At 47.2% G+C, this 17279-nt stretch overlaps 1 protein-coding gene across 4 annotated transcripts in view; it reads right to left on the bottom strand.

The window, feature by feature from the left end:
• Positions 1–17279, bottom strand: part of TGFA (transforming growth factor alpha) — a 101789-nt gene that overhangs the window by 14236 nt on the left and 70274 nt on the right. For 2 of the 4 annotated variants that reach the window (XM_040623335.1, XM_040623333.1), the window contains exon 3: positions 2783–2903. In XM_040623335.1, the coding sequence (XP_040479269.1) occupies positions 2783–2903 (121 nt within the window). The remainder of the gene's footprint in view (positions 1–2782; positions 2904–17279) is intronic. The other 2 variants (XM_040623336.1, XM_040623334.1) reach the window with 1 other exon arrangement.

Below are 17279 nucleotides of genomic sequence, written 5' to 3'. Positions count from 1 at the left end.
AGAGTAGATGACCTCATCTTTCTTTGGGGGACAGAAGGGGTCTATCAGGCGGACCACCTCACTAGAGCTGATCAGAGAAATTCCAGACTGATTGGCTAAGCATATTTCTGGGGCAGGTTGAAACTGCAGTTGGGTTAGGTATTACGTTTTGGTTTGGTGATATGGGCTTAGCACAAGTGACTCCATTTTGGACCCGTTGTCTCTTTTTTTAACAGAGGAAAACTTTTTAGGGCTGAGACAGAGTGCCCTCCGGGGCAATAGCTGAGAACATGGGTTTGGGAGTTGGAATCCATCAGACTAAATCCTAAGCTCTGCCATTTACTAGCTCTGGGACTCCAGGCAAATTGCTTCCGTGAGCCGGCTCAGTTTTCTCATTTATACAAGAGCAAGAATTCCCACTTGAAAAGGGAGTTGTAAGGACTCTATGAGTCACTATATATAGAGTGCTAGGAGCCAGGTCTGGCACATAACTACAGCTTTTATTGAAAGCTTATTATTAATAGCAGTATCCATAATGTGAATGGGGGGGGGACGGTTAGTCATCCTGATTATGAAAATGCAATGGTGTCTAAGCGTGATGGACAATTAGCTTGCTGAGCCAAGAGCAGGGCTTGGGATCCAGAGTGAAGAGAACAAGAAAGCACCTGCCCCCGCTACTTTCAGAAGGCTTCCACCAGCTGATGGGGGTCTCAGCCACAGATGAGGATACTGCTTTGGCCCATCTGATGATCCAGGCTTGGGGCTATTGACTCTCACAAAGTTTATACCAGCCCCTGATCTGCAAGCACCGGAGGAAGAAAAACTAAGCTGAAATCTGGTCAGAACTTGGCAAAGACTGATACTGCTTTGGCCCATCTGATGATCCAGGCTTGGGGCTATTGACTCTCACAAAGTTTATACCAGCCCCTGATCTGCAAGCACCGGAGGAAGAAAAACTAAGCTGAAAAACTAAGCAAAGACTTGCCCTCTTTCTCCAAAGACGATTCTTCCAACCCATAGCTGGGTGCACTGAGCACTGCTGGAGGGGTGAATGCCTTCTGCCTGCCCCACTGAACCCCGGGCCACAGGCAAAACTTCTCTTCTGACCATCATCATCATTGTGCTTTGCATTTACGGGGCAGGGAGGGCTCAAACTCTGCAGACCCGACCTGGGGGCCTCACACGGTCCTCCGGTCAGGAAGAAGGCAGCCAGCACACTTTCCCAGGTGAGGCTTGAAGCCACCCAAGGGGCCTGCCCACATTCACACATCTGCCCCTCGGGAAGAGGAAAGCCCGGCCCACCGCTTTTTCTGCGCAAGCTCTCCAGAGCCACAGTATCTTTTGGGCTAATGCATCGGACACCTTAGCACCGTGGTTTAAGCATTCAGCTTCAGGAGCTAGACCGTCGATGTTTGACTGTTCTGCTCTGCGACCTGGGCACGAGCTCTCAGTGCCTAACTTGTGGGGTCATAAGGAGGATTAGCAAAAGAGCATGCCTGGAATGGTGTCTGGCATGAAGCAACAAAAGTTCAATAAATGCTAGCTTTTGTTGCCATTTTAGTATCACTGAATGCAACTATGAAGTTGGACCCTATGGCATTGCTACCTTTCCACCAGTCGTGACCTATAGAAATGGCAAATTCATATAGATGGCTGGTTTTAATTGGGGGTGGAGGGCGGATTTTGTTTCCTCCCACCCCCCAGGGGACATTTGGCAATCTGGAGACATTCTGATGGTCACCACCATAATGTGGTGCTCCCGACACCTCGTGGGTGGAGCCCAGGGCTGTCAATAACGTCCCTCAATGCGCAGCAAAGGATTACCCAGCCCCGAAGGTCAACAGTGCCGAGCTTGAGCCCGGGGCCACCTAAGAGTATTCCACGATGGACAGATTCATTTTCTTAAAACATCCCTTCCCCAAACCGACATGGCTCCTGCTGCCTGGAGAATAAAGGCTCATTTCCAAGAGGCTCCGGCCTCCAATTTGTCTCCAATCTTGTCTCCTCCTGCTGCAGCCGCAACAGGTAGCCTGTAACAGCAGGTCCTCTGACGCTCCAGGCCTGAAATAACCTCTCTACTCTCCCCACTAGGCAAACCCTAACACCTGCTCTGGGGAGCTTTCCTCAAGGGCCTTTCTTCCCCAGGCTGGCTGACCCTGGCAATCCCGGGTGGCTCTTAACTCATGTGACTCCCGGGTCCCATTCCTAGAGATGATGAGTCAGTGGGTTGGGTGGGGCTCGGCTATACTTTCAGCAGCAGCCCCAGGGGGCTCGTGCTCGGCCTGGCGTGTAAACCACTGCGCTCTGGCATGCATCTTGATTTCCAAGCTGTTCTTTGTTCTGTTACGGCTTATGTACACTACCGTTCACGCGCACTTCCAGCTTATTTTATTAGCTGTGCCGTAAAGATGCTGGAGGGCAGAGACCTCTTTTTGGAGATGCTGGCTACTCAGGGATCCAGCCCAACACCTTGCCCTCCAGAAATTCTAATGAGTGAAATACACTTGAATCCAGGACTTTTCAGACTTTGTAATAACCCAGGAGTGACCCGAGGTGCTTGTGAAAAATGCAGACCCCCCAGGCTCCAAGCCCCAGGGGTTCTGCCTCAGTAGCTTTGGGCTGGGGCCCTGGAACCTGGATTTTCACCAGCTGGGTCTGAAGCAGATGTCCCTCAGCCTGCTGTTCTGACCCTCCTTGTCCAGCTTCCGGGGTCTTGGGCATGGCTCGTGGAGGTAAATGTTCTTGTAACTGGTTGCAGGGACACCCCCAGCCCCAGAATCCCAGGACACCAGGGAACACTTACACGCACGCTGGCTTGTCTTCCTGCACCAAAAACCTGCAGGTTCCATGGAAGCAGAACTGACTGTGGGAATCTGGGCAGTCATTAAAATGGGACACCACAGCTGCGGCCACAGGCGGGTCTGCTGGGGGAGAGAAAAGACATTTGGCTCAGACCCACAGCTTACCAAGACACACCCACAGGCCCCCAACGATCAAGGAGCAGGGGTGCCCTCCTGGCCAGGATTTCTGGTTCCTCCCCACCTGTCATCTGCAGCGCTCCCTCACTTTCTAACAGCCATTCCAGGACCAGACACACTCGCATCACGTGCTTTCTAGCAGGGCTGTATTATGTACTTACCTCGGTCAAAAACAAAATTGTCTCCCCAAAAGATTCAGTGTAATTCAAAGATACCAGGGCAACTTTAGCTACCAGGGCATATAAAGCCTATTCCCCGCGCGGCCCGATTTCACTTTTGCAAAGCGACAGTGATCATTTTTTTGAGAGAGTCTTCACAAAACTCTGTTTTAAAGGCAAGAAACCAGCTCCAGAGTACTAAATGGCCATTAAATTGATGCTGAGGAAGAACAGCTCATGATGCAGAAAGATGCACATGATACGTTATTGTAAGTGAAACTGGTACATTTTCCATTTGGTCTGGATCGTATGGTTCTATTGAAATAAACAGAAATTTAGATACAAAGAAGTCTGGGAAAGCTAGACATAAAAATGGTAGCAAGATACTCTCTGGGGACAGGAGGATTAGGAACGATCCTGCCATGAAGATGACGTAAAGCCCAGAAGTCCATCCAGGAGCAGCATACACAGTACCGGGAAAGCCGGGAGCGGCGGGAAGGGCAGCAGAGTCTGGGGAAGAGACGGGTCCCCCTCACAGCCTTGGCACCGGTCACTCACAAGAGCCGGGGGTGTCACCAAACCTCTCTGGGTTTTCCTTCCTTGGCTTTCAGACGGGAATGAAAACAGCCATTCGGGAGCACCATATGCAGCAACACATGAAAAGACCCGCTGACCAGCCCCCAGGGCATCACTTCGGATTTATTTTAATAGACTCCAACAGCCTTGTTTTGTCCAAATAACACTTGAGACCCGGTAGGTATCTATTTCCAGATGGCATGATAGATATAGTTTCCATGCTTTTTCAAAAGGTCTTCTTATGCTTGTGTTTTGGAGAGTGTGTCTTTCTCACTTTTTTCTTTCTTTCTTTCTTTTCTTTCTTTTTTTTTTTTTTTTTTGGAAAAAAGTATGCTCTTAGAGCTCTTAGTCTTTGAGAAAAAGAAGACCATTTCTTATTGTGGGGTTTTAGGCTATCACTAAATATTAAACTCACTTTCCACTCATGAATTGCTTCTAGAAGTGTCATATTTGGAAATCCCGAAATTCCAGTGGAAAAGCTGGAGGCTGAAAATTCAACAGATTCCCTGATGCAGAAGGTGAGAGACTATTTAGTGGCCATGAGCCCGGGCTTAAGACGCAGCGAGACAGGGATCAGTCTGAATCCTGCCTCTGCCACTATTTGAACTTCTCTAGCCTGCAATTACCTTTAGAAGATGGGGAGTCCCCCCGCCTCCTGGCTGGCTCTGAGGGCTGAACGAGGCAAGAGTTGTCCAGTACTGTACTCACACTGTCTGGTACACACCACTCGGCTGTTAGTTCTTCCATCCCTGACAATCCCAAGACGCTAATGAATCCCCACGTGTCATAAGACCGTTATAGTACATAATCTCTCCCTCCCACCCTAACTTCAGTGTAGTGTAACAAAAAATCCGAGTGTCCTTATATACTCTCCCACGTGAGGACAGGCAGAGACACCCACAGCCAGGTGGAGATGCCGGGCCGAAGCTGCCGGCCAGCCTTGCCCCCACTGTGGCAGGTCACTGTCCCCAGCAGCCCCCAGGACATGTGGTCCCACGGTCTCAGTGGGTAACAGCAGGCCTGCAAGTCCCAGGCCTGGGTGCCTGATGAGGGGCTGGCTCGCTTGCTGATCGTGGATACCGGGATGTTGGGGCGGGATGGGTCTGCTGCAGTTCACCTAACTGGCTTCTCTGTGTTCATTAACCTTGCTGAGGAGCAAATGCAGAGAGATTAGGGGCTGAAGACTAGTGGATCTAATTTGATTCAGACCCTGAAAAAGGCTTTTGATAAGCTCCACAAAAGGCCATTTAGACCACTACCTCCAAGTGGCTAGTGGGAGTCCCTTGTCAGGGTTCAGAGTTGGGCATCTCCAGTGTCTGTGGACCGGCAACTTTACCCCCCTGGAGCTCATTGGAAAGCCAATCTCACTGGCCCCACCCACCTTGGACCTACTGAATTAGGCTCTTTGGGCTGGCACCCAAGATCCTGTGTGACAAGCTCTCCAGGTGATTTTTTCTTAAAGTCAGGTTTATGGAGATAGAACTGATGCAGTGTACCCGGGCCTCCAGGTGATTCTGATGCGCACTGATGGGGAGACCCAGGCTCGTGTTACACACGAGACGCATTGTTTAGAGACAAAAGACCTCTCCGAAAAGCAACACAACAGGGGTCTTGAAAGGGACCCTTTTTGGAGCTGGTCCTCTGCCAGCTCTTCACAATCCAGGTGACTCTCAGGTCTGTAATCTGCTGACATTCTTTGAGGTCAAGTGTCAGGTCACTCGACACACACTAGAACAACAACTCTGGATCTGTCCTCTGGGAACGCTACTCTCCAAAACGGATGGGTAAGGGGCAGACTCAACGCCATGGTCTCAGCCTGTATTTACGGATAATCTGCCTCATCTCATAAAGGACTCAAGGAGTCTTTACAAAAATAGGTCTCATCAAAAGGGGATGCAAATGGGAAAGACGTGTGAGAGAGACAGAGGCAGAGAAGAGGACGGAGCGGGGAGAGAGGAACAAAGGGAGAGAGACGGGCAGTGCGAAAGGGAAGGCGAGATCAGGGCAAAGAAGAATAAGGATGGGGGAAAGAGCAAAGAAGCTGGGTGTCAGGCTCGTATACGCAGACACACATCAGGAAGTCACACTATGTGGCAAATGGAGCCCCACGCCTCCGAGCGCAGCCTACGCAAGGCTGCACGTGGGCCCTTAGATGGAAATGCACTTGTTCGGCACGCGCGGGGCAGGCTCGGCTTGGTCCAGGTCTACAGTCACAGAGCAACTCTTCTTCTATGGCTGCTTCTGAAGGGCACTTTACGTGTTACGGTGGACAATATCCTCCTCGATTTCCTGGTGACGATGCAGAAGCATCCTCCAGTGTAAACCTTCTGTGTATCACCCAGCTCACTAAGAAGCCCGAGAGCCCAGGCAATGAGGACGGTCCCTGCCATGGTCACGGGGACGGCAGCCGACGCACGTCAGAGACCAGCATGAGCACAGGCATCTGATGTAGAACTCGGGCTCTGTAATCCCACCTGCCTGATTCAGCCCGAGGCACTGACGTGCCAGGGTTGCTCGATGCCAGTCGACGATCATATCACGAAAACACTGTTTTATTTTTAAAAGCTTCTTCCTGATCACAAAAGCAATACATCGCTGTAGAAACCTTTTGTAAATGCCAATGTAAAACTAAAGAAAAGCTCCTTAGAGTATAAAGAATAAAAACACCACTTAGAGAGAATTACGTAAGTACATACTGCACACATGCACTCATGTAAACTTACTGCTTCCTTCTGTTACCGGCATTGTCCCCCCTTGATAGAATCACAAACACCTGAAAAGCAAGCCCTTTGTTCAAGCATTGGCACAGGGGGAAGTCCTGGCCCGTGACCCCAAGAAGCTCCCCGTGGGTCATGTGCAGGGCGGGTCCTGTTTCCAGCGGCACACCTGGCAGCGTTGGGGGGACGTGATCTGCACTTGAGAAGTGGATGGGAAGGAGGGAACCAGACAGCGGTCCCAGCGGGGAGGCACCCTGTGGCTCTGTGCTCTCCCTGTGCCACCTCAGTGCGAGGCAGCTGCAGAATGAGGGCAGGCAGTGGGCACGCTGTCCCCTAGAGCTGCCGCACGGGCTCACGGGCTCAGGTGCCCATGAACCCCATGTGAAGGGCGAAGCAGCCCGCAAGCGCGGGACAGTGACTGCTCTTGTTCTAGGGCTTTTAAAGATGTGTGCCTCAGACACCACGAGAATCAGCAGAGAAAACCCCAACGCTGCAGCATGGTCAGGCCAGACAGACAAGACCACTCCTGCTCACGTTCTCAGCAGCTTCCCCAAGGTTCCGGAGCAAAGGGAATCTGGGGAAGGTCGGGAGGGGGAGCGGAGGGGTTTCCACTTTCTGCGTGTCTGCTATGTCCCGGGTGCTGTTCCAGTATCACCTCTCAGATCCAGGCAGGGCAGGCAGTCACGCCAGGTGGAGGATTTGCTCAGTAACTCTGATCAAAATGAGCTTTACAAGGAAACCCCCAAATTCCCAGCTTTGTCCCAGAGAATGAGTCTCTCTTTTCCCCTTCCTCCTTATCTCTCTCTCTCCCCCCCTAGTCTTTCTTTACCTTCCTCTACTCTCTCACCCTCTCACCTCATAATTTGTTTTTCTCTTCTTTCAGAAAACCCAAGGATATATCAAGTGGAGGAAGGAAAGGCCTAGATACTTAAAATGGAAAAAACCTCTTACACAGGAAAGGAAGGCAGTGAAGGCCAACAGGCAACTCCAGGGAGGGCCCCCCAGAAGTCGAGGCGGAGGGGACAGACAGCTGGCTGTGCTCCCAGGGCTCTGGACCCTGCATATGTCTTCTCCAGGCCCCAACCCGAGTCTGATTAGTCCTCAGGGCTGATTGGAAAACTAAATGCTCCTGTTTTCGGAACACACCTCCTACCGAGCCCGCCCACAGCTGGGATTTCAAAGCTGTTCAGCTCCTGTTGCTCTGAAATTTACGAGAGCCCTCTCTGACATTGTGAAGCAAACTGACAGACATCTCGCAGACACCACTGTCTCCAGGGAGGCTGTGAAAGCTTTGCCCAGAGACCACGGACCCACTTATAGGGCCTGGAGCCCAGCTCCACTCATGGGAAAAGGGTCTGGAATAGCAATCAAGGGGCATGAAAACCAGGGATTCGATTCATAGGAGGGGTGTCTCCAGCCCGGAAGGGTCAGGGAGGCAGCCATCTGGACAGTTCCCCGAGGAGCAGCATCCACACCACCAAGTGCAAACACCCCCTTTTCAGAGCAGCCCTAATTGGACGTTCTGGGATGGTTGGGGGAGCCGGCCGAAGTGGTGGCTCCTTGCTCTCTTCTCCAGATGTCCGAGGTTGCGCACACGTTTGCCCGTTGCAAAGCTTACGTCATTTATAGCCATTTCATCACTTCCTCAAATATCGTGGCTAACTTTGTGACAATTTAATAACGACGCCTGGCTTTTTAGTTGGAACTTTCAGCCAAGGTTTTTGACCTGGGACTAAATATTTTCTCTTCAGACACTACAATGGCAAAACCAACTAAAGCTTCTGGAATGTCTAGGAGCAAAGGCGGTAGATGACTTTAATGAAGATGGGAGTGAGCAAGCCGCCCCTGGTGAAGCCGGGGGATGGCACGCAGCAGAGACCTGCACTCTGATGCTCCCCGGGGCCGGGGTCCCCATCCCACCCCAGCACCGTGCTCAGTTCTGGGGTGGAGGAGGTTTGCTTCGGGCCACCCTCAGGCCCATCCGACAGGGCTGGCCTTCCAAGCTCACGTGAGGCAGCGCACGAACCTACAGAATCAGCCAGCACGGGAAGAAAAGGCTGGCGCAGAGGCCAGCGTGCAGGGCGGCAGAAGTGCTAAGCCAGGGCTCAGAGAAGTCAGGGGTACAGCACGCAGATGCGCCAGATACAGAGGGCAGAGCAGAGACTCTGGCCCCTGGGGGTTGAGGGGTGAGAGCAAGAACTCTCAGAAGACTTGCGGGTGATCCTCAGGGCGAAGAGCGTGGTCCGTATTGAGTGTGGCGACGCCGCAGACCTCGACCTCACGGAGGAATGCCCCATGAAGAAAGACGACGAGGATGGGCAGTTCCTGAGGCTGTGCGCGTGGGCAGATCAGGGGGCAGCTCTGAAATGAGCAGGGGGAATGAGCAGAGCACAGACAGCAACCCCAGTCACACTTCCGGGAGGAGGACAACACCCCTCACTCCCTGGGGCTCCTGACCAGGGAGCGGGTCGGTTTTGCGGTTCTGGGGATGGATGTGTAGGATGAGATCAATACCACCATCCAGCTCGTTCGCTATTAAAGCTAAGAACGGCGAATACTTTCAAAATCACAGATAAAGCAATTTGAAAACAGTTTGGCTTCAGAGCTTCAGTTTGGCTTAAGAGAGAAGGGACATTCACTTTACTCAAGCAATGAAAGGAAAAAGTTACTTTCACTAGTGCTGCGGTTCCTCCCGCGATCCACTTGAGGAGGGGACCGTGTGGGGGTGGGCGAGGGAAGGCAGTGCCATTTTGGACTATCATCCCCGCCCCCAAGACTGTCAACTTCCTGAGAGTAACTCCTATATGTAAATGATACATATTTTTCCTATAACACAATCCCTGAACACAGATTTACTAATTCTTCAGCAATCTTTCCCAACAGTCTCGTTTTGACCCAATTAGGCCTTCTTAAACTGGCTTTAGACCCTACCCACCCCTCCGCCTCCACTCAAGGGCTCGGGTACCACATCATCTCGTTAAATCTCCAGCCGCCCTTGGGGTAAGCATTGCTAGTCCCTGTTTAGTTCAGGTAACCTTGTCAATGGACACATAGTTACGACGTGTTAGAAAGTACTAGAATTGTAATTTTATCTGCATTCTTTATGATTTGAAGAGAATTCGGAGCTGTAGAACACAAGGATAGTCTTCAAGTCCAGGAAGAACTTTGGGAAGGCACACAGTCTAAGTCCACAAATCACGTGGCAGTGAGGAAGAGCGCTTCGCTTGCTAGGCCGCTTCTAGTAATCAGAAAGGAGCACTCTGGGGAGAAACAAGAGGAAGCATTACTTTGTTTCAGGGAGAAGTGGGGAAACTTCACATATGGAACTTATTTCCACAAGAAGCAGCGGCTGGGAAGCATAAATGCAAAAAAGATTTCTATACGTCCATGGACGGTGGTTAACTGAGGGGCAGGTGGAAGTGGGGTGGGAGCTGACTCACAGGATGGTACGAAGCCCCCTCACAATGTACACCCCCAACACAGCCCCAACCTCTGGGCTACGTGGTGCTCACGCCCAAAAGACCGGGAGCTTCTGGCTCAGAACAGAGTTAAAATGGACCCTTGAATTGCTTTTGCAGCTTTAAACAAGATGCTGATGTGTCTGTGTGTGTATGTTGGGGGGTGGAATTGCTAAGGGAACACTTAAGCTAATTCAATTCCCTCTGATCATTACTCTCTTTGGGTAAAACCCAACGGGAGCATCAGATGTGATGGAACTGCATTCACAGAAAGTATGAATAAAGAAGCTGATGACATATTTTCTTTCTTTTTTTTTTTTAAAGATTTTATTTATTTATTCGACAGAGATAGAGACAGCCAGCGAGAGAGGGAACACAAGCAGGGGGAGTGGGAGAGGAAGAAGCAGGCTCATAGCGGAGGAGCCTGATGTGGGGCTCGATCCCAGAACGCCGGGATCACGCCCTGAGCCGAAGGCAGACGCTTAACCGCTGTGCCACCCAGGCGCCCCTGATGACATATTTTCTACTTTCCCACAAAGACACTGGGTTTTAATAACACAATGTGTGTGTGTGTGTGTGTGTGTGTGTGTGTGTGCGTACGTGTGATGGGAAAACAGATACACATTCAGAGAGAAAGTCATGGGTGGTATGTGGCCCCAGTGGGGTTCATCCTGTTTGTGCTTATTCCGAAGACAGAACTTGCCTCACCTTTTCCTGGTCCAACAGAGAGAAGAGAACAGACAACATGAACACAGAAGTGAGTTGCTGGGTTCATATCCCACCTGAAGTACCTGGGCTCAGGTACAGTTTTGAACCCAGTGTGGATTTGCTGAGGTTAGATTATGACGATGTTAATGATGGTGATGACTCATTATTAATGGCAGCTACTGTTAATAAACGGTCTACTAACTGCAAGCACTATTGCCCAGCATTGTATCCAGAGAATTCCACTGAATCCTCACAAAAATCCTGTGAGGTAGTCATTCCCATCTCAGTCTTATTGATGAGGAAAATGAAGCCGAGGGAGGTAAAGCTTGTTCAGTGCTGCTAAGTTAGTGAATGGTAGAGCTGAATCCAGAACTCATGGTGGGCTGTCTCTAAAGCTCTTGCTCTTTCTAGTACACCATACTGTCACTTCAGAGGGCATGTGTGTGTGTGTGTGATAGAGAGAGAGAGAGAGACAGACAGACAGACAGAGACAGAGAGAGACAGAGCCAGAGACAGAGAGGAGGGAAAATATGAATAAGTTGAGGGTTAAGAAATCCTTAAGGGCCCCTTCTGTAGTTAAGACAACTCCTCCATTCGAAGGATAAACAAATCAGGAATTACCATGAAACATGAAATCCTCAGGACAATTTTAGAAGTAAAAGAGCTAAGAGTCCCAAGGCGAAATGGTTTTAATTAGCAAAGAGGCTTTAAGAATCTAAAATACAATCTCAGCGTAGTCATGTGAATTACAGGCTAAAACCAGAGTCTGCATACTCCTCTAATGACGTCCAGCATACATATTTCAACTTGGCCTCTGACTTGCACTCAGCCCCACCAGTAACACTACCTCCTTCCCCAAAGGGCATGAGGAAGGGAGAGGCATGTGTGAGATGCCCCAAGTAGTCCCCAAACTGCATTCTAGTTCCATTATGGATTAAAAAAAAGATGGGAATAGAAGGGGAATACACCTGACCCAGAAGATAACCCCTCCTACTGAGGAGCTCTTCCTCCTCACCACCCCGTTTCTTCAGCCCCCAGCTTGCTCCTTCTCTCCCTACCTTGGCCTTAGTAATTTTAAGCAAAAAACCAATTAAGAAAATTGCAGGTCATGATTTTGCTTTGAAGACTGAAAACCAAACCTCCCCTCTCTCTTATTATTTAATAATTTGATTTCAAAGAGACAGATCATTCCTTTCTTTCATATCTTCAAACCAGAAAGCCCCTTATTCTAATTACATCCTCTTGGGTGTCAACCAGCATTTGAAACTTCATTTCAAATTTCCATTTACAAAGTAAACAAGGATATCTATGTTTGGCTCTCATCAGTCGGCTTTGAACCAAAACGTGAATGGCTCTGGGAACTACAGCTGAGTCCTGCTGGATGGGGAATTCTGTTTCGGCTTTGTTGAAGGAACAGCCCCGTTGGAGCCCAGGGCTACCTGGCTTTACAGTCTGTGTCTCTCTGTTCTCCTCTTTATTAATATCAAAATTGTTAGGTAAAGTGGTTGGCAGGAAACCCTCAATCCACCCTTAGGAAAAAAATGCTTCCTCTTGTTGAGTCTTTGAACCATAATCGCTTCAAACCTTCCGCACTGAGTACATGTAACACTACTGGGATGATTGTTTTTCTAGAACATTCTATTCCCTCAGAACTTTTGACAGATGCCTTTTTCATTTAGTCTGCAGATGCAGTCTGGTAGATGAAGAATACTCTTCATTTTAATGAGGAAATTAAGGCAACCAGAGGTTAAATTGAAGGCAAAGCTCAACAGCCTTAAAAACACAGATGTGAATTTGTGGCTGGGAATCTGTCCCATGACAAAAATGTGACTCTTCTTTTTTCATCTGGGTGTTACAGTGATGATTTGTGATTGCCCTTAGATAAAAGCCCTTCAAGATTATATTCCAGAGGGAAGACACCTACATTTTAAAAGAGGGGTGGGATTTATGGCAATCATCTTTTTTATAATTTCCCAAATTTTATAAAATAAACATTTGAGTTTGAAAATAAACATTATTTAAAATCAAAGCCCTATGGGGCATCTGGGGGGCTCAGTCGGTTAAGCATCTGCCTTTGGCTCGGATCAGGATCCCAGGGTCCTAGGATGGAGCCCAGGGAGACTGCTTCTCCCTCTCCCTTTACCACTCCCCCTGCTTGTGCTCTCTTACTCTCTGTGAAATAAAATGTTAAAAAATAAAATAAAATCTAAGCCCTACATCCAACGCTATAAAGATAATTAAAATTTAAACAACTTTTTTATTGCTTTGCTCACAGGAGTGTAGTGTTATAGGAGACTGGCCTTAAGGAATCTAGATTGGAATCTGCGTAAGATAAATCACGTTACTGTCTCATGTTTTATCATTAAAAGTGGATAAGGTGGAAGGAGACACAAGATAAACATTTAGGGAAGATGGAGGATGCTCAGATGAAGGATATCTAGTAAAGGTTGAGTTCAGGCTTGGCCTCTAGGCATAGAAACCTTAAATGCCTCTACCATAAACAACGAACCCCAGAAAGAACATGGCCTAGGTGATCCACTCCATTTCCAACCCTACACCTATATCTTTTTTGTTGTTGTTGCTGTTTCACTTAAAAGCCAACAGCAGTGAAACTATTCTATGAAGGAGGCAGGAGATGGAAGAAAGAAAAATATACAGAGCAGAGATTCCCATGAGTTTTCCCAAAACCATGTTCCTTTCTCTGCTGGGCACAGCGACTGCCTTTCCCAGGCTCTCTTTGTAGGCAGGTGTGACCATGCACGTGAGCAGAAGTCATGTGTGCTCCTCCCAGGTTTGGTCCATAAAAACTTCTGAGATCTTTTTCTTTCCTTAGCTGATGGTGAAATGGAGAGAGTTCTTCCAAGGGCATGGCGGAGGGATGAACCACAAGGTGGAAATAGCCTGGGTCCTTGACTAACTGCATGGAAAGAAGTCTGCAAGGCCAGGAACACCTGCACAGACTTTGACGTAAGCAGGAAATAAATAGCACTCAGGGCTTATCTGTTATGGAAGGGAGTGTTACTCTCAAGTCTGCACAGTGTCTGGGGGTTTCTGCACAGTGTCTGGGGGTTTCTGATGAGGGAGATATCCTCATAATAAATCATATCCTTTTCTCCCTTTCTCCCATTGTCTCTTCTGGGAACCTCACTCAAACACCAACATGTCTCATACTCAGAATCTGAAGTCAATCTGGCCCTGATGGGAAGCCTCCACTTTGAATCCCTTGCTCTTCAGCTGAAAGTAGGTCCTGTCCGTCCTCCAGCCTGGAGGGGTCACCCTCACAGATCTCTGAAAGGGTGGTAATAGTCTTTTGGGGGCTAGGAGCGACCCATCCTGGCTCTGAATGTTTATGAGATCAGCATTTGTAACTGAACAAAGCATGGATGGAGCAAAGGTTGCTTCTTCAAGGCGAAGTCTGAGAACGAAACAAAATATAGGACAGGGCTGCCACAATCAACATCAGGCAGGACCCAGCTGTTTGGACTGAAATGACACTGCTGATGTCAATTTCCTGGGATATCAAAGCGCTTTAGACAAAAATCACCAAGGCAGGCTAACACTGTAACTACTGCAAGTTCAGTCTTTGTGAGACAGAAGGCGTAAGCCCTACAATTTCTCCAAATTGCCATATCATGCAAAATCTTAAATTGATACCACTGGGAAAAAATACGTGACCACCTGACCCAGGATATCTTGATAATATCTCATCATCAGGGGCTTTTTATCTCCCCTTTAGTATTACCGGTACTGTGTTCTATGTAAAGCAACTTTTATAACAACCCCACAAAGAATTTTTATAGGTTATTTGAAAAGTAATACATGTTCATTGTAGACATTTTAGAAAATTCAAAAATCCCAGAAAAATTACTTGCCGTCTTATCACTGAGGAATAACCACTGTTTTTACAGAACATTTTACGAGTGCTTATTATTTCTAGCAATTTCCCTTGTTTTGTCCTTTGCATATGGGACTATGTTTCTTTGACTTCTTTTCTCTTGTAGCGATTTATTTATTTATTTTAAAGATTTTTATCACGCCCTGAGCCGAAGGCAGACACTTAACAACTGCGCCACCCAGGTGCCCCTCTTGTAGTGATTTAGAATAGATGTATTTTCCTCTCAGTCTATTGATGGTGGTCTTTACATTAAAAGAATTTAACTTATTTACTCTAATTATTATTAATGTTAAGGATGAAATGTGATGTTTCATTAGCTTTTTCCTACCTCCTTCCTCTTGTCCCCAGTTACCAGTTATTATAACTTGATTTCCTATCCCTACATTATTTTTATATGTAACTTCTACTTGAATAATTAATTTTGTATTTGCTATAACTAACCTGACATGTTACTTGGACACACATTATCACTTGTTTTTCTGTCTTCCCTATTTTGGTTTTTTTTAATCTTGATACAGCTGTTTGTCTAGCCAAAGAGGATCTTTAAATATTTTTTTCCAGGAAGGGTGGCCTGCGAGGAGTATGTCTACAAATGAAATATGGTGTGTCTAGGAACATCTTTGTGTTCTCATCCAGGCTTATGGCTTTGCAAATGAATGGCAACTTGAGTCACAATCTGTAGACTCCACAGACCCCCTACTATTTCATTGTTTTAATAATGAAATTTGTTTAATTACATTGAACTTGAATAGTTTTAACATTAAGAACAAGTGTTTTTCAGCTTGAGAAAGTTCTCTTTAATTATTCCTTTGATGATTATGTCAACCTTAATTTGCTTTCTTTTCTTCTTTTGGAATCGTTATTCTGTATATTGGATCATCTAGTTCTATTTTCCAGATTTCTTTTTTCTTATTATTTTTGTTTTTTGTTCTTCTGAGTTCTGGGAGATATTTACCAGGTCATTTTTTTTAAATTTCACTGATTTATTGTAATATCCAGTCTATTGCTCATTGGTCCACTGTAAATATTCAAAATTGGTTGTCATATTTTTTATGTCCTTGTAGCTATTTTTTTAATACCTACTTGACTAATAACCTGATATACTTCAGACTTCTAGACCAATTGTTCTTAGCTTTTAATACACAGTAGAATTTGCCTAAGTAATGGGGACACTTTTTATGGAGGTATAATTGATGTTATATTAGTTTCAGGCATACAACATAATGACTTGATGTGTATATATTGCAAAATGGTCACACAATAAGTCTAGTTAACCATCACGATCCAGTTACAATACTTTTTGAGATGAACACTTTTAAGATCTACTTCTTAGCAACTTTCAAATATGAAATACAGTATTAACTATAGTTGCCATGTTGTACATTATATCCCTATGACTTATTTTATAACTGGAAGTTTGTACCTTTTGATCCCCTCCATCCATTTTGCACATCCTCCAACCTTTGCCTCTGGCACCACCAATCTGTTCTCTGTATCTATGAGGGTTTTTGTTTTGTTTTCCATTTTTAGATCCCACATATAAATGAGATCATATGGTATTTCTCTGTCTGACTTATCTCACTTAGCATAATGCCCTCCAGGTCCATCCATGTTGTTGCAAATGGCAGTTTTCGTTTTGTTGTGTGGCTGAATAATATTCCATTCTGTATGTGTGTGTGTGTGTGTGTGTGTGTGATCCACTCATCTATCGACGGCACTTAGCTTTTTTCCACGTCTTAGCGATTGTAAATAACGCTGCAATGAACAGGCACACAGGTGCACGCAGAGGTTTCTCACTTACGGCTCTCCGGTATGGTTTCATTCACGCAGTGCCAATTTCAGTCTTAAAGACACAAATGAGAGATGACCCAACATGTGCTCCCATCTGTTAGAGGAGTACAGAAGTCACTGGAATTCCTCAAGAAGGTTCTTCTCATATAAGGAGTCTTTTCACATGGCCGGTAGTTTCTTTCGTCACCATCTCCACAGACACAAATCTACACTGTTGAGTATGATGGGGAGTTAAGGTAGGTTGCACCAAAGACTGTGTGGTCCTGCTCGATATTTTAGGTCCAAATCAAGACAGAGAAGGGAAAGTTTAAATGTACTGGCTTCAAAGATCTGAGGAATCTATTGGGTAGAAGCAGGAGACTGAGCAAGCACAGCAGAGGGTTTCATCTTTGGGCAAGAAGGATTTTGACTGTTTTCTTCCCTTGTTTGCCAGGCATCCAAGCCATACCAGAAATGAGAGCTGACGGAGTTCATCACGTAGTGCAGCCCCGACTGGTGTCCTTTCTTGAGGCATCAGAAAGATCCAGGCTCACCTCCCCTAACCCCACTGCCACACAGCCTGCCCTTATCCCCAGGCCCCGGCCTTCCAAGGTTGGGCTGTTGGTGTGATTTTGCTCGTAACAGTCCCCTCACCTCCTGGAAGAGTGCTGCAGCAGGGCAGAATGAGGCCCATCTGTAGGTTCAGTGACAGAAATTCTTCAGAGCTTCTACTACTGATAGTTTCATATTCTAGTGATCACTCACTCCAATAGAACAGTACCTCACCACCCCTACCAAGCACTTAAAAAGTTTCTCCTGGAGGCTATTTAAAAAATGAGTGCATTGTCTGCTCTCCCTATGGGAATCCCCAGCAAAGTGGCAGCAAGAACTGTTGCATGCTCAAAGAGTAGACTGGTTTCTCCTGCTGGAAGCCTGAGCCTTACCTGGCCAGTATCCCTCAGAGCTGCATCCCCATCCCTCTCTTCAAGGTCTGCCAGATTCCCAGTGAGAAAAACTCAGGGCCAATGTTCCTGCCCCTT

The sequence above is a fragment of the Ursus maritimus genome, unplaced genomic scaffold, assembly GCF_017311325.1.
Source record: "Ursus maritimus isolate PB19 unplaced genomic scaffold, ASM1731132v1 scaffold_6, whole genome shotgun sequence".
In the NCBI taxonomy this organism is placed as follows: Eukaryota; Metazoa; Chordata; class Mammalia; order Carnivora; family Ursidae; genus Ursus; species Ursus maritimus.
The sequence above is the reverse complement of the archived record's forward strand: the minus strand, read 5'-3'. Positions and strand labels throughout refer to the sequence as shown.